We start from the raw sequence: 23,126 nt of genomic DNA on the forward strand, positions 1-23,126 counted from the left end.
TCTTCCCAACTTTTTCCTGTCCTTCAACAATTATTTACTGAAATTCTGCTCTGTGGTAGGTCTATCTCTGCATTCCCCAAGCCTATTACAAAGCCTGGCACAAAGTATGCACTCAATAAATGAAAGCTTTATATGAATTTTAAAACCTACTATTCTCCATACCTATATTGCTATCCCTAAATACACACTCACAGAAAAACAAATAAACCTTTAAGGGGCTCTGCTGGAATGCTATCATCAAGCAAATGTAAGCATTTGCTGTGAGCTGTATAGTTATGAGCCATCCTTATACAACACAAACTACATCTTTTGACATAGTGCTGTTGACATACCTCTTTGAGCTACATGGTAAACATCTGCTGATTAAAGTTATTTACCTGCCAACAAAAGGTACAAAGACACCTGGCTATGCACATGCAAAAGAATTAAGTTGGATCTTACCTCATACCATATATAAAATTAACTCAAAATGGATCAAAGATCTAAAAGAGCTGAAATTGTAAAAAATTTTAGAAGGACACATGGGCAGAAATATTTGTGACTATGGATTGGGCAGTGGTTTCTTAGATATGACACTGAAAGCACAAACACCAAAAGAAAAAGAACAGATAACTTGGACACTGCCAAGATTAAAAACTTCTGTGCTTCAAAGGCCACTGTTAAGGAAGTGAAAAGAAAACCCACAGAATGGAAGAAAATTTGACAAAGGATTTGTATATAAAGAATTGTTACTGAATTGCCACAATTCAATAAAGATAAATACTCCAATTTTAAAATGGGCAAACAATATGAATGGGCAGTTCTCCAAAGAAGATACACAAATGGCCTATAAGTATATGAGAAGATGCTCAACATCATAAGCCATCAGGAAAATGCAAATCAAAACTATGAACTATCATTTTATACTCATTAGGATGGCTGTAATAAAAAAGACATAAGAAGTGCTACTGAAGATGTGGATAAATTGAACTCTCATAAAATGCTGGTGGGAATGTAAAATGGTGCCGTCACTTTGGAAAATAGTTCAGAGGTTCTGCAAATGGCTAAACACAGAGTTACCATATGATCCTGCTATTCCTCCAGGTACATACTCAAGAAAAATGAAAACAAATCCACACAAAACGTGCACATGAATCTTCACAGCAGCATCATTTATAACGGTTAAAAAGTGGAAACAACCCCAGTGTCCAACAACTGATGAATGAATAAACACGATGTGGTATATCCATATAATGGAATATTACTTGGCAATAAAAGATGTACTGACATGTGTAACAACATGAATGAATCTTAAAAACATTATGCTAATTAAAAGTCAGGTCCCAAAGGACCATGTATCATATGACCCCATTTATATGAAAAATCCAGAATAAACAAATCTACATACTTAAAGTAGATTAGCGGTTGCCCAGAGTTTGGGGACATAAGGTGACTGGGATGTGATGATGAAGGGGCGTGGTGTTCCTTTTTGGGGTAATGAAAATGTCCTGAAACTGACTGTAACAATGGATTCACAATTCTTGCAATAGACTAAAAGCCACTGAATCATATACTTTAAATGAGTGAACTGTATGGTATGCGAATTATAGCTCAATAAAACTATGAAAAAGAAAAAAAAAGAGCTAAATAACAAACTACTAAAACACTGGGTTCCATCCCAGCAAACTGGTTCACAACCAAGAGCCATAATTTTCTTTATTTGTATAAGAATCATCCGTAGTAGCATATAAGAAAATGAAAATTGTTTGCATTTTGTTCAACATGTTTTTGTACCAACTGTTTGAGTGGCTCTCCATTTGAATTCCTCAGAGATCTGAGGAGTATGCCCACCTGTCTACTGGGGTTTGCCACTGGCCCTCCCCCCCTCCTCTCCCCTCCCCTCCATGGTGCCCTAGCCTTACTCACTATTTTCATGCAGTAAAATTTCAGTAGCAGTATCTGAAGTCAGCGACTTAACACTGCCTGCATGAGAGTTCAAGGTGGTAATACAAGCATGTCTATGTAGGAAAATGAAATTGTAAACAGGTAACTGAAGAAAAAAAGTTCTGTTCTTTTATTTTCAACAACTCAGAAAACACTGTTTACATAAAAACCTGCATGTAGTCCCTCACTTGAAGTTTAACTTCATATCAACCAAGAGATACCGTATGAGTTTTGGACCTCTAAATCACTCCGAATCTGGTCATCCTTAGTTCTCACAGAGATTACAGGAAAAGAATGCCTTTCAAAAGAAAGGAGCAGGATGAAAGATTTAAGTCAGATAAACTGCAAGTTTTCATACTTTCTTCTGTGACAGTCACTTTTATAACGAAAAAATCCAAGCATTTCCACTGAATTTAAGTCAAATGTGAAGTCGCTTTCAAACATTTAAAATGACCATAGCATCAAAACAAGGGCTTTGAGGAAAGCTTTTGATGAATTTAAGTTTCAAGGCTAGAAAAAAAAAATCAAGTTTACAAATTAGCTTATTCGAATTTGACAAAGCTAATCCTTTTGTGAATGGTCTGTACAATTTTGCAAGCAATAAACAGTTTCTTTCTGGTCTTCCCAACACACAGGCAGCTTTTAATTTGTGGAGACATACCTCAAAGACCCTGGCTCTGCAAGGAAACAAGAACATTAATTTTAACCTTCTGCCTTGCTTCTAGGTCCTAGTATTACAACCATGTTTTGACCGCTGGGTGAGCTGAAGCTTCTCGCTACTGGCAGTCTGGTCTGTGATGTGAATGACTTTCTATTTACTCATAATCATCCTACCCAGAACCAATGTGAGCATTTGATTAAAACAAATGTCATCACGGTAGACTGTTGTACAAGAATAGAAGCTCTTTTCAGAGATTAAGTAATGTTTTTACTTTTGGCTATATTTCTTCTTTCTAGGAGACAACCACTTTGAAATAAAACAATAAACATGAGAATCTATGTAATGTAGAAGAATGGGCTCTGAGTTAGGAGGCACTGGACCTAAATTCTGCACCCTGTTTCTAGCACTTAACCTCTGAGTCTTCTCTGTAAGATGACATAACTGTCCCACCTACCACAAAGAACAGAATAAGATTCTATGTGCGAGACCTCTGACTGGAAAGCACTGTGATGTGACACTGTAACATACAGAGGAGTGCTTTAGAGTGCATACGTACTCCACATACATAAATACAAGGACGGTAGGACTCCCCTTACACATTGTTCTTTGTTCCTCTGCCTCCCCCGGACCCATAGGGCTTCTGGAGTATCAGTGAGGGCCCTGAAGTTGGCTGGACATTCTTTTGTGGCAAAGTCACCAGTTTCAACCTCTGGTCCGACGCATTCCTTTTCGGGAGCAACCCGGAGTAGACAGGGTCAAACACCAATGCCCTCTCCCTCATAACCCCTTATAAGGCAGGGCTTCACTACATCTTTTCCATATATCATACACATCATGGCCCATACAATGTGATACTATTTACACATCCATGGCACACTGTGGTAAACAAAGAGGTTCTGCGGATGCCCTGGTACCCATCTACCTGCCCAAAGGCTAAGGGGCTGAGGGTATCTCACACAGCTCTAATGGTTGGCTCTACCATTACAGCCTCCTCTGACTTTTCTCATGCACAGGGGAAGAGTATAGTAATCAAGTCCAAAAACCATCATAGTAAAAACAAAACAAAACAAAAAAACCAAGAATGTATAAAATGAGAATAGAAAACAGGCCCAGGTCTATCTAGATTCAGACAGAGAATAACCAGGTAATGACTATTGCCAAAGCGGAGGTTCAAGAAGACGAATGCAGGGGTGGAAGAGAAAATACAGACACTCTCCTAGGTGTAAATTAGGACCCAGGTAAACAAGGAAGGCAAAAGGCCACAGAGCAGCTGGGTTTTCCAGATCTCTGAAATGTGAGCTGATGTGGGCACACATATGTTCCATTTTCAGAGTCCCTACACAAGTGACCAAACATCCAGAAATAGGTGTTACCTTTCAGTTGTGCCATGTGACAGCTGTCCGTCAAAATTAGGTCAAGGCTGCCCAGCACAGCGCTGACATACAGCGCTGACAGGCCTATTTCTGCTGCTGGTCGGATGTTTCTAATCTAAACTTGTCCTAGATAAGGAAAATCAGACTGAAACAAAATTATAAAATAAACTGGGCCGCGTTGCCTGCAAGCCCCATTATTGGTGCCTGACAGGGGGCAGCTTCCTCTGCTCCCTTTCCAGCTCCCACACTGTAGCCAAGTCTTCATAAGTAAACAAAGGCTGAACCCCACCCCCATCCAAGGTTGCTTCAGAAAAACCGCTGCAGTTGCTACTACTGAACTGAGCATTCACCCCGCAGGCTTTCTGCACACACCGGCATCTGCAGAGTCCCTGTGATCTAGAACACTTGAGATACCAACAGGAAGAGCGGGAGAGCAGACGTTCCTCTCAACAAAAGTTTATCTTAGAGGCAGGATGTTCAGGATACTATATAACAAAATAACATAGACCTGGTGGACTGAACAACAGACACCGATTTCTCATAGTTTTGGAGGCTGGGAAGTCCAAGGTCAAGGTACCAGCAGATTCAGTTCTTGGTGAAGACCCTCTCTCTCTCATTTGTAGAAGGCTGTCTTCTAGCTGTCACCTCATATGGGGAGACAGAGAAACACACAGAGAGAGCAAGCTCTCTGGTCTCAGTAGGGCACTAATCCCATCATGAGGGTTCTGCCCTCGTGACCTCATCTAACCTAATTATCTCCCAAAGGCCCCGGCGTCTAATGCTGGGGGTTAGCCTTCAACATGAATTTGGAGAAAGGGCACAAACATTCACCCTGTAGCAGAGGTTTTTGCTAAATGCTCTGGAGACATGAGAGGTATGAGTCATGAAACTGCAACAGATCACAGTAATGTGATGTACATACATTTCTTCAAAGCACTATGTACACGAGTGTGTGTATACATGCACATACATAACCCTGATGCTATATACCCACTTATTTTTGTGACACTGTAGTTTATAACACGTTAGTGGCAATTTAAATTGAAATCTAGTACATTTTCAGCTACGGATAACTTCCAGGAAGGCAAGCTGTATAATCACATATTTTTGTTATGTTGTTACGTGGTCTTTTAAGGCAGAAGATATCTTTACTTTGCGAAGCACAGCCACCAAGTCCTGGAGGCAAGATAAGAACTATGAAGGAATTCAGACACCTCGGTTACTCAAGTCCCATTTTCTGCAGGCGCCATCAGCCGTCTCACCTCTCCTGGTCCACGGAACATGTTCCACCTTCTGTCCACACACATTACACCAAACCACACCCGGGACAAAACAGACAGTGAGAAACTGCTTCACAACAATCTTCACTTCACTACTGAAAGCAACAACTGCACTATTTAGGTATCTGTGACTTGTCAATACTCAAGTCCATTAAGTTGCAACTCTCCAGATTGACTATTTTACTTTAAATTGGTAATTACTTTTTATATCAATGTGTAAAAATAAGATTGTCCTAAATTTTATTCCATAAAAACATAATTTATTCTGTCCTAACTACGAATGTTAGATTCAGAAAAAAAATAATTTTTCTTTTGCCATGTCAAATTGCAATACTGTGCTCACATTTTAAATAAAAACAACTATAGAAGCATAGTTATAGGAAGCGTATGAAATGGAATAACCAGGAAGCATATGGAATGTCTTCCTATACTCAAGATTCAGGACATAAGGGGCTCCTGGGTGGCTCAGTAGGTTCAGAGTCTCACTCTTGATTTTGACTCATTGGATTTGATCATGATCCCACAGTCTGTGGGATGGCGCCCGGCATCGGGCTCTGTGCTGATAGCGTGGAGCCTGGTTGGGATTCTCTCTCTCCCTTACTCATACACATGCTCTCTCTCTCCTCTCACTATGCCCCTTCCCTACTAACATGTGCTCCCTCTCTCTCAAAGTTAAATAAACATTTAAAAAACGATTCAGGATATAAAATGTTTTCTGAATTGAGAGAGTTTCAACTGGGTTTCCCAAACATGTTACTGTCCATAGTGGAATCATCTGAGGCACAGAATTCATTGCACCCACACATAACTTGGAACTGCAGTTCTAGAAGTTTGGGGAATATGCCAAGCTTTCCAACAGTGAGCAAGACTGATAGATCAGTGTGGCAAATAGGCCTGGCTGAGGAACTCCGGAAGTACAACAAGTGCCTTAAATAAAACTTCTGAAAATGACAGCTACCAAGGCATAAAAATTACACATTTCCAACGTAATCAGACCAATGACTGTAGCATTGATTGTCACTATTGGTTCATATTTATTGTGATGATTTACTTTATCAGTCAACTTGATTGTCCACAGATTCCCAGATTAAACATGTCTAGGTATGTCTGTGAACTATTTCTGGATGAGATCACCATTTATCTCATTGGATTCAATAAAGCACACTGCCTTCCCCACACTGAGTGGGCACCATTCAATCTCCGGAGGGCCTTCATGGAACAAAGAGTGGAGGAAGGAGAAATGTGCCCCTTTTTTACCGCCTCACTGTTAAGCTGGGACATCTCACCTCCTCTTGACTCAGGAAAAGACAGTGGTGAATTAAACTACACTTTTCTGGGTCTTTTGCTTACAGATGGCAGATCATGGGACTTTTATTGGTCTGTTTCTCTGGAGAACCCTGACTAATGCATTTACCTAACGTTTACCTAAGGCAGCAGTGAACATAACATTCAATGGTAGATGGAAAAACTGGAGACAGACTCTGCTCCCCAAAGAATGAAGTTACCTCTCAGGATAAAAACCTCTCAAATGTGCTTTTCTCAGCTGGTTACATAGAATTCAGATCTACTCTCTCCTGTATCTAATATTATAAATAACAACAACAGCACCTATAATCTAGTTAGGAAGAGAAATAGAGTTTGAAGATCTGGTTCCAATTTCAGCTTTGCTGCTTACTACATGTAGCCTTGGCAGAGCTCAGCTCCTTCTTCTGCAGAAATAGGTTAATAATTCTTACCTCGTATCATTGACGTGGATTATATACAGTTAGGCATTCACATAAAGAGGTTTTAAAATTTTTACTATCCCATACATTATAAACATTAAATTCTTATCTTTCTGCTCAAGTTTCCATCTTATTTGACATTTATGACCTTCAAGGGTGACCCCTTTGAAAGACAGTGTTATGGACTGAATGTCCATGTCCCCCTCAAATTCAGATGTTGAAGCCCTAATTCCCATTGTGATGGTGTTAGGAGGTGGGGTTTTGGGGAGGTGATTAGGTTTAAAGGAGGTCATGAAAGTGAGGCCCCTGTGATGAAATTAGTGCCCTTATAAGAAGAGACCAGAACTAACTAGTTCCATCCTCCTCTCTCTTCCTTTCCCTGATTCCCCCAACCCTTCCCATGAAGACACAGAAAGAAGATGGCCAATCACAAGCCAAAAGTAAACTCTCACCAGGAACTAAATTGGCTGACACTGAGTTCATGGGAATTTGGAGCCTCCAGTACTGTAAGAAATCAATGTGTGATGTTTAAACTACCCAATTTATGGCATTTTGTTATGGCAGCCTGAGCCCAATAAGACAGCATTCACTCATTTGCATGTAAATATTCTTGTATTAAATTCAATGAAATAAAACTCTTTTTATTGCTTTACCCCTCCTTCCACCCGCTAAAAGATACTAATTGGCTTCTTCGGTTTTTTCAAAAGTGCAGAAAATACTTTCTTCTTTTGACCCATAAGAAACAACCTTGAGATATACAAGACATGGATTATCACCACCATTTTACAGACAAAGAAACAAAGTACATTCACAAGTTCAGAGTTCACACCAGTGATAACAGAGGCCATTTTTCATTAATCTAATTCGGATCTTGATACTTCCAGACTCCTCTCAGCCGAAACCACTTCATGTACCTGATTTTATGGAATTCACTTTGTGAATAACACCGGAAGAGGATTCAGTAGGATCCTGGTTTAACCACAAATACAATATTTTCTCAGTATTACAGAGTAAAACTAGAGCTTACTCAGCAAGATGTTTCATTCAAACCCCAGCATAAGACACACACACACGGCCAAAGTTGGCTCTCGTGGGTGTTCTACCACGAGCTGCTACAAACAGATCTGGACCCAGAGAATGCAGAAAGAAAAGACAGAATGAAGTGTACAACAACAGCTGCCACATTTTAAAATGTTGGAGCTATTTTAAAATCCTATTGCTTTGACTGACTTTCTGCGCCTGTAAGTCTGTCTTCTGTATCCCAACACCCATCTTATTTAAGAAGCTTTCAATTAACACATGAAACCCAAGAGGGTGCTTGAGTATGACACAAGTGATCCCTAACCAAAATTATTCTAATATGTGCTTCCATTTCATTTCATAAAAACTGCTCTATCCCAAATGTAGATATCTTCAAAGATACATTACCCAGAAGATTTATACAGAGTTTTATCGAGAATTTATTACCCACAAGCATTATATATATGTAAGTATATATATACATATATATATTTCTATCATCTTTTAGAACCATATTTTTAGAAACTACTATACAAATCTATTGTGTATCTTCTGAAGAGCCTAAGTGACAGAAAATCCTTGCTTTCTAGAAGTAATCAAATTATCTGACTAGTGAATAAAGGTGGATAAACCAGGTAAGAAATTCTGCTTCAGGTTAAAATAATAAATGTGGCTATTAAAATAAAGAGAGTAGCTTCTAATACAGCATCTACAGACTGGCTCCTGAAATGCATCAGACTCTTTCCTGCTTCAGGATCTTTAAATAATTGCTCCCACTTTTTGAAATCTTTTTACAGCATCTCGTTTCCACTCATAAAAGAGTAAAGCCTCACTTAAAAGAGGCTTTCCCTGAAACCTTAATTCTAGAGTGGCCTAGCCGCACATCCATGTTTGTCTAAATTGGCATCGCATTTGTTGTTTTAAATAACAGTTATCACCATTTATTAATTTGTTATTATTGTTGTTTTTGTCTCTTCCTCTCAACCTGTGCTTTCCAGTATATTATCCACTAGACTCATGTGGCAACTTGAATTTAAATTCAAATAAATCATAAATAAGTAAAATTAAAGAAAATGACAAATTTGGATTTCATCAAAATTAAGAACTCAGTTCCTTGAAAGACACTGTTAAAAGAATAAAATGACCAGCCACAGGACAGGAAAAAAGCATTTATGAATCACATATCTGACAAAGAACTTGAGTCCAGAATACACAAATAACTCTCAAAACTCAATAATATGAAAACTGAAAATCCAATTAAAGTTAGGCAAAATATTTGAATAGACACTTCACTAACAAGAACACATGGATGACAAGTAAGCACATAAAAAGATGCTCAACATGGGTCATTAGGGAAATGAAAACCAGAACCATAGTGAAATACTACATTATACCTTCTAAGACGACTATAATCAAAAAGATAATTAAGTGTAGGTAAACATGTGGAGAAATCAGACTCATACACTGTTGGTGGGAATGTAAAACCACTTTGGAAAACAATCTGACAGTTTCTTAAAAAGTTAAACATACACCTAAAATATGATGCAGCCATTCAACCTCTAAGTGTTTACCCAAAGGAAATGAAAGCGTAGATCCATACAAAGACTTGTACATGAATGTTCACGGCAACTTTATTTGTAATAGCCAAAATGTGGAAACAACGCAAATACCTATTAACAGGTAAAGGGATAAACAAACTGGTTTCTCCACATGATGGAATACTACTCAGCAATGAACTGAACTGCTTACATATGCAAAAACATGGATGAATCTTCAAATAATTATATTGAATTAAAGAAGCCACACTAAAAAAAATACATAGTATGATTTCATTTATATACAATTACTGAAAATGAAGATTAATCTGTATTGACAGAAAACAGACCAATGGTTGCCTAGAAATGGGGAGGAAACTAAGGAATTAGAAAGGGGCACAGATGTTAGGGGATGATAAATATGTTCATTATCTTGACTGTGGTGGTGGTTTCACAAGTATACACATATGTCAAAGGTTATGGATTTATATACTTTAAATGCGTATGGTTTATTGTATGTCAATTATAGCTCAATGAAGCCATTAAAAATTTTTTAGTTCTTTAGTTGCACTAGCCACATTTCAAGTGCTCAACAGTCACATGTAGCTGGTGGCTATCAAACTGGACATCGTAGATCAAGAGCAGTTTCATCAGCACAGAAAATTGAACAGCAATGATCTAAGCCAGGGGTCAATGAAAAAATCAACAGCAATGATCTAAGCCAGGGGTCAGCAAACTATACACCAGGGACCCAACCACTTGTTTTTCTAAGTAGAGCTTTATTGGAACACAGTTACACCCACTCAACTACATACTGTCTATGGCAGCTTTATCTGCTATAACAGCAACGTGGATGGCTGTAATAGATATCTTACGGTCTACAAACCTATATTATTTACTATCTGGCCCCTTAAGAAAAGGTTTGCTGACTCTGGTCTACATAAAAAACTCTGAACACGGGGGCCATATCTGTCCTGTTCATTGTCGTACATAAACCAACTAACGTTTATTGAGTACCTAATATGTAGCACTGTCCTAAGCAATGGAGAGGCAGCCTTGAACAACACAAGTAAGAGCCTTATTCTCATGGTTTTCACAATCTGGTGAAGGGATCAGGTAACATAACAAGAAGTAAGCAAAGAGGTAAGGATGAATGCTAAGATGACAATAAAACAGAAGGTAGAGGGGTGCCTGGGTGGCTCAGTCAGTTAAGCTTCTGACTTAAGCTCAGGTCATGATTTCGTGGTCCATGAGTTCACGCTTCACGTCAGGCTCTGTGCAGAGCCCAGGGCCTGCTTCAGATTCTGTCTCCCTCTCTCTCTCTGCCCCTCCCCCTCTCAAAAATAAACACTAAAAAAAAAGAAAAAAAAAAAAAAAAAAAAGCAGAACAACAACAACAGAAGGTACACAGAATGACTGAGAGGGAACTTCCACTTAGGCAGTCAGAACAGGCTTCTAGGACCTAACACGTGAACAACATGAGGAAGTCAATATTGCAAAGACCTGTGGCAGAAGCAGAGGTAATGAAGACGAATGAATATGAAGGTCTGATGTGTGAAAAAGAAGTTCCACGTGGCTGGAGAATACACAAGATAGAAAAGGTAGATAAGGTGGGAGAAATAGAGAAAGCTAAGAAAAGGAGTCTGAATTTTATTCTAAACATGATGGAAAGCCAGTACAGAACTTTAAACAAGCGAGCAATACAATTTATGTTTTTAAAGTCCTGGCGCTGCTAAGTGGAAATGGGGCCAGGGAAGAACAAGAAAGATGTTAGACAAGGTTAGGGAGTTTCTGCAAAGGTAGAAGGGAGAGATGGTGGTGGTTTGGCCTGGACGACAGCGGCAGCAGTAGATGTGAGGTGGAGAAATTAAAGATAACGCTTTGAAGTAACAGTTGACTGGCCTTTCTGAAGGTTGTTGTAGAGTAAGGAAATGAGAGGAGTCAAAAATGAATCCGAGATTTTGGCTTAAACAAGTGTCACACAGTATACTACAAATTTGGGAGAAACTTCAATTAGGGCTAATACTGAATGCTTATTATATGACAATATTCACTCAATTTGACATTTAATATTCCCAACAATCTTGAGAAGATAGGTACTAACTATTGTTATTTTCATTTTACAAATAAGAAACTGATGGTTAAGTTTAAGTAATTTTCCTAGGTCAGAAAGATAGTACCAACACAGTAGAGACTTGAACCTAGGTCAACACACTCCAAATTTCACCACATTGTATGAAACTGCCTTCTTGACAGTTAATTTCTGGCAATGTGAGCCATATTGTAGGCAATGCAGTACACTGGATTAAAAGTCTCTCAGGATGACTAGCTTGCAAGATGCTATTGTTTTGTTTGTGCTCTTATTCAAGATCACCTTATTTTCATAGAATAATGGATACAATTTCCATCTATATGCTTTTCAAAGCAGTTTCTGCACCATTACCCTTTTGATTCCCATTTTACAAATGAGGACAACGAAACAAGTTAAGTGATTTCCTCAAGATCATTAAGAGCAATAGAACTAGAAAGAAAAGCCAGGTGAACTGATTCCCCACAGTGATTTGGCCAAGAAACTTGTCTTTAAAAATTTTGACAAATTAGAAAAAAACACATTTTACATTACTACCCAAAATACATATACATGTATGAAATAAGAGAAAAAGAAGTACTACAAAACTGTACTTATCATTACTAACTTGCTACCATTTTCCTAGTTAATGTTTTATAATGTTGATTTTAACTGTCAATTTAAACAACATTGATCCAAGCCTTGGAAATTAACACTACAACCGCAGAGTAGACTTTTTTAGAAGTCTTGTGACTCACTAAAACTACCAAACACCAAAAAGGCAAGATGAAACATAAAAAAGATCAATCCGTTGGATATTTGGGTTACATGAAGACTGGAGTCCACAACAGTATAAATGGCAATGATTCTATGAGCTACATTTTGGAAATGTTTATTATTATTATTATTCCTTTCTATTGCTAACATGGAGGTCTGGAATCAAGGCATGCCTGTTACTATTTAAAATATGCAGAGATGCACTTTTCTGGAAAAAAAAAATTAAATGCAAAATAAAACAGTTCTTCAACCTCATTTCTGCCCCAAAGGGAGTAAAAAGCTGTAGAATGACCAGGTTAGCAAAATCTATTTCCTTTAAGTTAATAAAGAAAAAGAGAAGAAAAAAAACTGCTGGTAATGTGACAACCCATTATGATGTATAATGAAGGACAGCATCTTAAGGACAATGGCTGAAGACTGGAGGCAACCTTTCATTTCTTCAACAAGTACTACTTGATAAATGATCAAGCTACTCCAAAGCCCTTTGCCAGTATGCTTAATTTCCCTTAGTAAAAAAAGGAAGACAACTGTCCAGGAATATAAATCTTCGAATTTTCCCAATTCCTTAAGTTTGCAAGAATAAAAAAAAAAATGCTTTAAAATCTGTGTCAATTACTTTGAACATTCACTTACCTTCCTGAATGTGGCGCTAGCCTGGTAAATTCCCTCTCTCTCTCTCTCTCTCTCTCTCTCGCTCTCTCTCTCTCTCTCTCACATACACACACACACACACACACACACACACACACACGCTATCCCTGTGTCTCATCTCGCAAGGGGAAGAGCGACAAGGACAAACCATAGCCTCAATACATCAAAGGCTGGCCAGCTCTACAGCCCATACATAAATCACCAAGTTCATGGGCACTCCTAGGTGGCTCCGCGACACGGTCAACGTCCTTGGCAGCTCCCATTCCCTACGATACTCCGGAGCACCACCTCAGCTCTCCTCAACTGACCTTCAGCCAACCCAGGACCCTGCTGGGCAGACTCAGGAAAGGCTGTGAGATCCGCACCAAAGGAAGGCCTGAGCAGCCCCTCCAGGCTCTAATATAAATGCAGTGCCTCCAGGCATTTCTCTGGGAAGAGTTCGGCGATCTCCTCTAATCCCCGTGTGTTTCCACAGAAGCTGGGAGGGCACCACCGAGACACAGGGCAATAAAAGGCCAAATACCAGGAGGTCCTGGGAGGGGGAAGGAGAGGAGGGCGAGGGCTGCTGCCAGACACCCCTAAATCCAGTCCCCGGAGAGCCTTGCAGCAGAGGCCGGGGGCTCGAGGCCACGTGCACTTGCTCCGGGGACCTTTCCAAGACGCCGGGCCGGGTCGGTACCGGCACGCAGCATAGCGGCCGGGTGCACGGGAGCGGAACGCCACAAGTTGTCGCCCGCGTCCCCTCCCGGCTCTGGCGGGGCACCCCCGCGCCACTCCACGCCCACGCCCGGGCCCCACTCCGGCCCCGCCGCGGCCCGGGGAACCCGCAGGACGAAGGCCCCTGTGCCCGGCCCCCGCGACCCTCCCCGCAGCCCTCCGGCCCCACCCAGTCCGGTTCCAGGCCGACCCAAACCACCGTGTCCCCGCTTTGCAGACCGTTAGCATCCCAACCATACCTGCGGGTCTGACCACCAACCACTCCACGGACCCGGAGCCGTGGCGGAAGCTCCGCGCGGGGCGCAGGAACCGACCCCCCCCCCTCCAAAAACACCCCACAAAACCCCGCGCAGCGGCCGCGCCTCAGCGTCCAGGTGAGGGGCTGAGCGCCGCAGCCCGCCCTCCTACCTTCCTCAGCGCGGGCCCTGACGACTCGAAGCTGACCCGTCTGCTGGCGGTGAGCGGCCGGGGGGTTTCGGGGGGGGGCGGTGGACGGGGGACAGGCGGTGCCCCAAAGCCGGCCCGCGCGCCCCGACTGAAAGAGCAGCCGGGCCGCCAACCCCGCGGCGGACCGACGCGGGGAGGGAGGCTGCGGGGCCGCTCCGGGAGCGATTACGACTCTAGACGCTGAGGGCCCGGGGGTCTCGGGGTGACTTGGGAGACGGCGGCGCCGTGAGAGCGGGGAAGGCGGGAACGTCCCGGGACACACGCAGCGGGCCGCGAGCCTCGAGCGTTAAATCCCCGAGGCGGTCGGCTCGCGCGCGGCGGTGGCGGCGCGGAGGGCGCGCGCGGGGAGTGGGGCGGCGGCGGCGGCGGCGGCGGCGGCGGGCGGGGGGCGCCGCTCAACGTCCTCACCTTCTTGGTGCCGGGGCCTCCCGCGATCCGAGACACTCCTGTCAGAGAAGAGGAGCGCCCCGGCTGCCCCCCTAGAGTCTCCTGCTGGGGGGACATCGCTTCCATGAAGAAGACTTTCCCGCAGAGCCCAGCCCAGGAGGAGGCTACGCGGTCATGTCCTCGGGACGGCGGCCAGAGCGAGGACGCGCGGGCCCGAGGCGGCTGCGGCGCTCAGGCTGGGAGCCGGGCTCCGGGTGCGGGCGGCGCGCCTCCCGTCGGGGCCATGCACCGCCGCTGCGCTCACCACCGCGGGCTGCAGGCGATTGCGGCGGCGACCGCCAGTCCGCGCCGCGGCCCGCCCCGCCTCGGGCCCGCCCCCTTCGCGCCGGGCGCCCCGCGCGGGGACCCGCCCCCGGCCGCCGTCCCCGGGCCGCGGCGCTCCCAGCGGCTGCCTCGGACTGCGGCGCGCGGGGCCGGGCGTCTTTCTCTGCAGACACGGCTCTGCTAGGGGTACAGGCGACCGACTGACCTTGCCAGCCCGCGGGAGCTCACCGGCCCGTGTCACGAACGGGGACCTCTAGGGCACGGACACGCGCCTCTCCCGCCGCCCGGCCCACGCGCACCCGACCCCCGTTCCTGTCAGCGCTGCGCCCGCGGGGGACCGCGACGCGGCGGCGCATGCGGCGGCGCAGTCGCGGCGACCTCAGCCCGAACGGAGGAGTTGCGGTGACTCCCACCTCGCTTTCGGCGGACTGCAGAGGGGTCGCCCCCACCCGCACCCCCACCCCCACCCCTACTCCACCCGCAAAGCCTTGGGATGGAGCTGCGCGTCGCAGGGTGCCGCGTTCGCGCACACTGAGCAGCCTCCAGTGTCGCTTAACCTCTGGAGCAATCCCGAACGTTAGCCTGTTCGGGTAGCCCTCGTTGGCTTCTGCAGCCGCAGGTCAGCAGACCCTGCACAATTTGCACCGGCGGTTTCCGCTGTCTGCGGCTGCGGAGACACTGGCATTCCGAACGTGAAAGCGCAGTTAAGGAACATGCAGGCAAGAGAGAGCACTCTGAAATTTGGCTTAGCCATTGAGAAGGCTACAATATGTGGAAGTGTTTATCAGATATCTGCGCCGAGAGCATAACTTCCTGACAGCCCAAATAGTGGCAAATTTTTTTAAGGCCAAAGAATAATCAGAGGGAGGGGATTTGGAGCCGACCGGGTCGAGTTGAGTGTTGCTGCACTTTGCAGGACCAACTGACTGGTGCGGATGATTCGGTAGGTGGCATTCTTCCCTTGGAGTCAGGACTACAGAAAGGGCGGATTAGTAATGAAGGACACCACTGCATGATACTATGTGGTTGAAGGGGGTTTATTTGTTTTTGTGGTTAAAAAAAAAAAAGATCGAGGTTCCTGTGGGGTTGGGCTGTTATCAGGACAGGTTGTAGAAGAATGGGGCTCTGGCCGGCTCTGTTCCAAGCAGGAGATGCTATCCAAAACACACACACAGACACACACACACACACACACCCAAACTCCGGAATTGTTTATTATGGAAGTAACAGGGAGAAAATGTTCCAGCCCATTTTAAGCCTTGTCCACATCACATTGTTCAAAGCAGACTTATACAGGCTTTATATATATATCCATATATGTGTGCACAGACACAGTTTTTCAGGGGTGGCTCCCTGCTTAGACCCATGTGTAATGCCGACTTCACCCACCATAGAGTTTGTCATGAATTTTATATCACAGAGGGCTTTGCAGTCCTTTCATTCCTGGTTGAAATCATGCTGTTGTGTTTCCTATCATGAATGGACAATCCCAATTTTCCTTACTCTGCTTCATTTTTTAAATTTCAATAATACTTATCCCCTTCTAATATTTCCTTAAATAGGAAATAGTTATATTTATGAAAATAAAATATTTACGAAATATGCATTTCATTTAATATTTCATTTATTATGTTTAATGTGATTTATGTTTGTCTTCCAGGGGTCAGAAATCTTGTTGTGTATTGTTGTATCTCAAGAGCCTAGAGCCCTGTCCAGCACAATAGATGTTTGTTAGTTGAATGAATGAGTGAGACACAGAAAGGATATGAGATAGATCCAGAAGGGCCAGGCCTGAGTTGGTTATTTTAGGCAGAGATAATATCTCATGCTCCAATCAAAGTATTATTTATACTGCACATGTGGAAAACTCACTTTCAGTTCCGAATTTGTAAGTGCTTTTATTTCAAATTCCATGAATTTTGATTTGCATAAAAAAACCATTCCACTCAGGAGTTTTGAGGGAGGTCTCGCTTTGTGAAGAAAATTGTGTTTGCTCAGATTAATATCACCAGGATAATGTTGTGAGAACACAAATCTGATCACAGTCACTCCCCAGCTTAAAACCTTCCTTGGCTCCTAAGTCTATGTAATAAATTTCAAATGCCACAGTGTGATATACAAAGCTGCCTGCAATCTGAGGCCTCACTCCCACTTCTTTGTCTTCTCTCCTGCCCTACTTCAACCCTCACTCACCCTGTTCTCCCTCACACTGAACTATTTGCACTTCCAAGAGCGCCTGGACCTCTCACATCTTCATGCCTTTGAACCTGCTGTTCCCATTGGCTAGGAAGTTTTCCATCTATATGTTCCAACCTCTGTTGTTTTACATGTATTCATCTAGTTCCTGGTGTATAGTAAATACCTGATAAGAATTTGTTGAGGAAAGAAATCTTTATGTCAATAATTACCTCCGGAAAATCTTTCTGAATTTACTTCTCTTTACCTAGCTAATTTTTAAAAGTATCTATTTAATTATTTGGGGGGGGGAGGGGCAGAGAGAGGGAGACAGAGACTCCCAACCAGGCTCCGCGATGTCAGTGTGGAGCTGGACACCAGGCTCGATCTCACAAACCAAACTGTGAGATCATGACCTGAGTTGAAACCAAGAGTCGCACGCCTAACCGACTAAGCCACCAGCGCCCCTACCTAGCTACTTCTACACAGCAACCACACACACAGGGTTAAGTGTACCTTCTGTGGTAGTAGCATGACATTTATTGAGTGCTTACTTTATACCAGATACTAATCTAAACATTTTACACCTACTAATTCACTTAAATCTTAATAGTAATCCTACAAGGTAGATTCCCTTACACCCCATTTTACAGTTGGGAAAACCAAGCCAGAAAGATGTTAAATGACTTGTTCAAACAGATGGTAAGTAGTGAGACCAAACTTGGAAACTGGGAACTGTGTTCCAGAACCAGTTCTCTGTCTCTCTCTCTTTTTTTTTTTTTTAAATTACAGTTTATTTTTAATTTATTTTGAGAGAGAGAGAGCACACAGGGGTGGGGAGAGGGACAGAGAGAGAGAGACCCCAAGCAGGCTCTGCACCATCAGTTAAGAGCCTGTCGTGGGGCTCTATCTCATGACTGTGAGATCATGACCTGATTCGAAATCAAGAGTCAGATGTTCAACTGACTGAGCCACCAGGCGCTCCCAGAACAAGTGCTCTTAACCCCTTACATATACTACCTTTCCCGTGTGGCTCCTTCTCTTCATAGCACACATTACACTACACTATTATCATCTATTTTACCTGCCTTTACATGCTTATGCTTCTTGAAATTAAAGGTTGTGCTTTGTCTTTTCTTCTTTGTGCCAAGCAGAGTTACACTCTTAATGATTTTTTTTTCAACAACTTTGCTTTGAATGAATGACTGAAGTAGTAAAAACAACCATTTTCATTAAGCTATACAGTTTAAGGAAGATGCTCTGATGGGGGAGAAATAACCGTGGACTAGTCCTATATCATTCCTTAGACCGTGAAAGAATTTTGCCTGCACTGGGAATGTTATGTTGCAGAAAAGGATGATGCCAGAAAATAAAAGTGATGACAAGGCATTTTAAGGAGTGTGATGACCATGTCTGACACAAGCAGGATGCATCCAGAATATTTTGAAACAAACTGTAAAGCAAAGTACTAAGAATAGCAAAGTGAAGCAGCTGGGAAACACCAATAGCAGACCTTTAACAGGAACTAGTCTAAGAATGAAACCAAAATGTTTAGCCAACCATTAGAATGAGTAACAGTGAATAAATTTAACTATGAAAGGGGATGTCTGTGCAACTCATTCATCGAATGTATATTTATTGTGTGCCTGCTATGTGCCAGACACTGTGCCATGCGCTTGGAATATAGTCAAGTTGAGTCCTCAAGTGTGATCCTTGTAAGCCCCAAGATGCACACAAGAATCATGGGCAGTGCTATCTGAATTTTCTAGAGCAAAGGTTGCAACCTGAGGGGCCACAGAGTGAATTCAGGTGTGTTTTTCAACATATAAACCTTTCTTATTTTTTTTTTCAAATTTGTTGCCAACCTTAAAAATCAAGATATATCACATAGAAATCTGGGTGAAATTTCTCCAAGCAACAGTCAGCTAAAACTGAGTTGCAGCTGCGTTATTACATTTAATGCTCATGACAACTCTATGGTTGTCATAGTCACCACTGTCTCTAGTGCTGGGTAACTACTAACAGTAAGGTAGTGGAAGATGAAAAACTGGCAAGAGAGGTAAAGAGACCAGAGAAGAATGAGAAACACCAAGTGAGTGTGTATGTGTGTGTGTTTTAAAGTGATACAATTTTTCAGGAAGAGAAGAAGTTGACAGTGTCTTATTGCTGCAAGAGATCAAGCCGTCCCCAAGGTGACTATGAACCTTGATATAAGAGAGGTTTTGCCTTAGTTAATTATCGGGGTCAGATACAGGGGCTTCCTTTCTCATCCCTTGCCTGGAATCTCAAAGGGGGTTATTTCCTTAAAGAACAGAATCCCAGATTTAAGAGTAGAAGTTTTATGAAGTGGGAGAAGTTAGGGAAAGCAGAGAAGGAAGAAAAGAGGAAGGGGAGCATAGAAGGAGGATGTTAAGAGCTGAGGCTGGCAAAAGAGCTTGGCCAGACTACAAAGGACCTTGGATTCTATGGTAAAATTTGGACATTGTTCTCTGAGGAAAGTGGTAAAAATGACTGGCATTTGTTGAATGCCTGCCATGTGTTAGATGTATATTACATGCGTTATCTCATTTAACCTCTACTGTCACCAAAGACATTGGTGTTCTTATACTCATTTTAAATATGAAAATCAGGTTCAAGAAACTAGCAACTTTCTGAGGTGACATAGCCAAAAAGTGATGGAGCCAGGAATTGAACCCAGATCTGACTGAGTTTAAAGGCTATATGGTTATGATGTCACCATATTATAATAATAATAGCTATCATTCATTGGGAGTTAACTTTGAAGGATACGGAGATATGTATTTGGTCACCAAACACTAAGCTAAACACTTTACACACTGTCCTAATCTTTGAGACAAGCCTAATGTTTTGTATTTTTATGCCTACTATACAAATGAAGAGCTCAGAGAGATTAAGCTACTTATCAAAGATCATATGGCTACTGAGTCCAAGAGCCAGAATTAAACCCAGGACACCAAAACTCATGCTCTTAACTCCTGCACTTGATGGTCTTATTTTTGTTCCTTGTGACTGAGGAGTATCATAAATTGTGTTCCATTCATTTCATGGGAGATAAAACCAGATATGACTCTAAACCCTTCCACTCAGTTCATGGTAAGCTTGCTTGCTGGTCAGAGGCTTAGCTTAATTATTTTTAAAGTGTATGTTATATTACAAAACAACTTGATATTTTAATAAGAAACAGCAAAAAGGAGAAATGTCTGTTTTCCATCAGAGTTTTAGGTTGCTCTGTGAGTCAGATCACATTAATTAACTGATTATCATTTATTTTCTACCACATGCCTTATGCTCTTGCCCATTCTTCAAGGGTAAGCACAATCTGTGCTATCTCTCCCCCCACAAAGCCCTTTAGGTTTCTTTTCCTTTGTTTTTCCTAGGCATTTCAACTGACATGTTTTTAGCTCTGTCTACATGTTTATGTTATAATCTTCCCTGGACATTTGTGGAAACTAGCTCTCCTAACTATGCTCCTGTTTCGCGGCTGTATCTGCTGCGAGGTGATCATTGTCTGTGCTGATACAGTACACGAGTAGGTTCAGTAAGTTGTGCAAGATTACTCAGCTAATAAACGGTGCAACAGTGTTCCAGTCCAGTTCTAACTCTCAGAAGTATGAAACTTAAATCCTTCCCCTTAAATCTTATGTAAATTACATATGAAAATCAATTATTGCATACTTGCCATAGGAAATAACAGAAGATGATATGGTAATAAAACAAAAATATGTTGATTGCAACATTATTTATAGTAGCCAAATTATGGAAGCAACCCAAGTGTCCATTGATAGATGAATGGATAAAGAAGATGTAGTGTCTATACTGCGTGGAATACTACTCAGCCACAAAAAGAATGATATCTTGCCATTTGCAGCAACATGGATGGACCTAGAGGGTATTACACTAAGCAAAGTAAGTCAGTCAGAGAAAAACAAATACCATATGATTTCACTCATACATGGAATGTAAGAAACAGAACAAACGAACAAAGTAATAAAGAGAATCTCCCAGACTCTCAAATATAGAAAACAAATATAGAAAACTCCCCTCGCCAGAGGGGAGGTGGATGAAATAGGTGGTAGAGACTAAGAGCATACTTACCATAATGAGCACTGAGCAATATAGAGAATTATTGAATCATTATATTGTACACCTGAAGCTACTATATAACGCTCTGGTAATTCTACTTGAATTAAAAAAGCTTTATTTTTTAATAGTGTTTATGTCAACTAAAAAGAAGTTAGATATAGAAATTCTAAAAAAATTTTTATTTTAAAGCATATTTTCCAAAGCATGTTGTATGCAACACTAGTCCCTTAGGATTAAAAGGAGGGGTTCTATAGTCAAGGGTTCTATGGGAAATACCACTAATGTAATAATGTACGTATAAAATGTGGTATAGTAAATCTTTGATGAATTCTGTAGTTAAGAAAAAAAACGTGCTTAATCTTTTTCTGCCTCTCTGTGCTAAACATGTTAATACAGCCCTGTAAGAACATTGCTGGGTATGCAATGAATTGTAATGCAGTGTAGATGGGAGAATGGGGCCTGTTACTCTTTAGTCACGTGCTCTCCACGGTTTCTTTCTCTAGATGTACAGTGCACTCACATCCTTACAATTTTAACATAAAACTTTCTTCTATCATGCTTTCTTCTTGAAGTATCACTACCCTCCCCTCGCCTTTCTTTTTTTCCTCATTACCAGATTTTGGAGAAAGAAATCCATATAAACTACCTCTGCTTTTTCATTGCCTTCCCTTCTTACATCTATGAGATCCCTTTCATCATTTCCCAGTGAACAAACACAATAGCTTCTATTATCAGTTCCAAGATGACACTTTGTAGCATATGTCCTGCCACTCTTCTCTTGGCAGCCATGACACTACTCTTGCATTCATTCATTCATTCATTCATTTTACCAATATATATCAACTACCTAGTTATGGTGGGCACTGAAGACACAAAATGAACAATTTAGACATGCTTTCTACTCTTCTAAAGCTTATTTTCCAGTTACTCTATTTTTCTGAATTCTCAAAGTCACCTTCACTGGATCCTCTTTTCCTACTCACATGTTTAATATATGCATCTCTCAAGGCCCTGTCACTTCTCCTTTCCCAGCACGCACTTGTGTGAACAGACACACACACACACTTAAGGTGTTGAAGAGAAGAGTCGTGACTTTTGATCCCACAAATTTTGAATAAGTGACTTTATGATTTTCCAAATACTAGGTATAACTATAACACTTATACTATTATTTTTATTCAAAATAAAGACTGTTCTATCACACATGAATGAAATGGGAAGTTGATGTTTTTCCTCTGATAAATAGGTGTGTGTTGAATGAAGGAAAGAAGTGGATTTCAGAGGACTGCATCATACATATGAAAAAGACACATAAGCAATTAGCAAACAGTTACTGAGAACTTCTCAATTTTCTGTTAAGCAGTGATTAGGAAGATGGCAGGTTAAACTTTTACCATACCATAAAATCTTACCATCAAATTTCTCCTGAAATGCATATCCACAAAATGAACAAAAAGAGTTTTTAAAAGTCACCTACTGCCAGCAGAGAAGGAAAGGAACAGAACCTAAGTCTGCAGTTCTCAAGCTTAGTCTCAAGCATTGAAAAAAAACGTTTCACCTTGGGAACCTTTCAACATAATATTGAGGCATCTTCTACAGAAATTCTAATTTAGTTGGTCTGGGGTGCATCCTAAATGTAGAATTTTTTTAAAGCTTCCTACCTGCATTAAACAATACTGCATTAGGTTAAACAATACTGACCTAAGTAAAACATTCCAAAACACGTTGTTGGAAGTTGGGGAGTGGGGAGTGTGAAAAAGTTTCCAGAGAGTAGTAAAGAAGAGTAGTGATGGTTTATGTTCCTTATGTCATTCAAATCCTGGAGGGCAAACTTTTCTCCTTTTCTCCTGATCAATGATTAGCAGAACTGCTGCTAAAAAGAAAATGGTGATAATAAAAGGAACAATGAAGCTGCCTCTTTCTTATGGAAAGGGGGACTTTGGAGCTACAAGTCAAGAAA

The 23,126-nt window shown here is 41.9% G+C and overlaps 2 protein-coding genes across 6 annotated transcripts in view; one reads left to right on the forward strand and one right to left on the reverse strand.

The window, feature by feature from the left end:
• Positions 1-15,218, reverse strand: part of ARHGAP20 (Rho GTPase activating protein 20) — a 128,446-nt gene extending 113,228 nt beyond the window's left edge. The window contains exon 1 of one of the 5 annotated variants that reach the window (XM_058686711.1): positions 15,093-15,218. Coding sequence is in view for 2 of the 5 variants with exons in the window: in XM_058686707.1 (XP_058542690.1) it covers positions 14,585-14,689 (105 nt within the window). In the remaining 3 variants the exon portion in view is untranslated. Of the gene's footprint in view, positions 1-13,968; positions 13,991-14,137; positions 14,487-14,584; positions 14,821-15,092 lie in introns of those variants that run through there. The other 4 variants (XM_058686707.1, XM_058686708.1, XM_058686710.1 and 1 more) reach the window with 4 other exon arrangements.
• The window catches only part of POU2AF2 (POU class 2 homeobox associating factor 2), a 490,852-nt gene continuing 480,843 nt past the window's right edge, over positions 13,118-23,126 (forward strand). Inside the window, exon 1 of the mRNA XM_058686716.1 lies at positions 13,118-14,186. The gene's annotated coding sequence lies outside the window, so the exon portion shown is untranslated. The remainder of the gene's footprint in view (positions 14,187-23,126) is intronic.

Source organism: Neofelis nebulosa, chromosome 10, assembly GCF_028018385.1.
Source record: "Neofelis nebulosa isolate mNeoNeb1 chromosome 10, mNeoNeb1.pri, whole genome shotgun sequence".
In the NCBI taxonomy this organism is placed as follows: domain Eukaryota; kingdom Metazoa; phylum Chordata; class Mammalia; order Carnivora; family Felidae; genus Neofelis; species Neofelis nebulosa.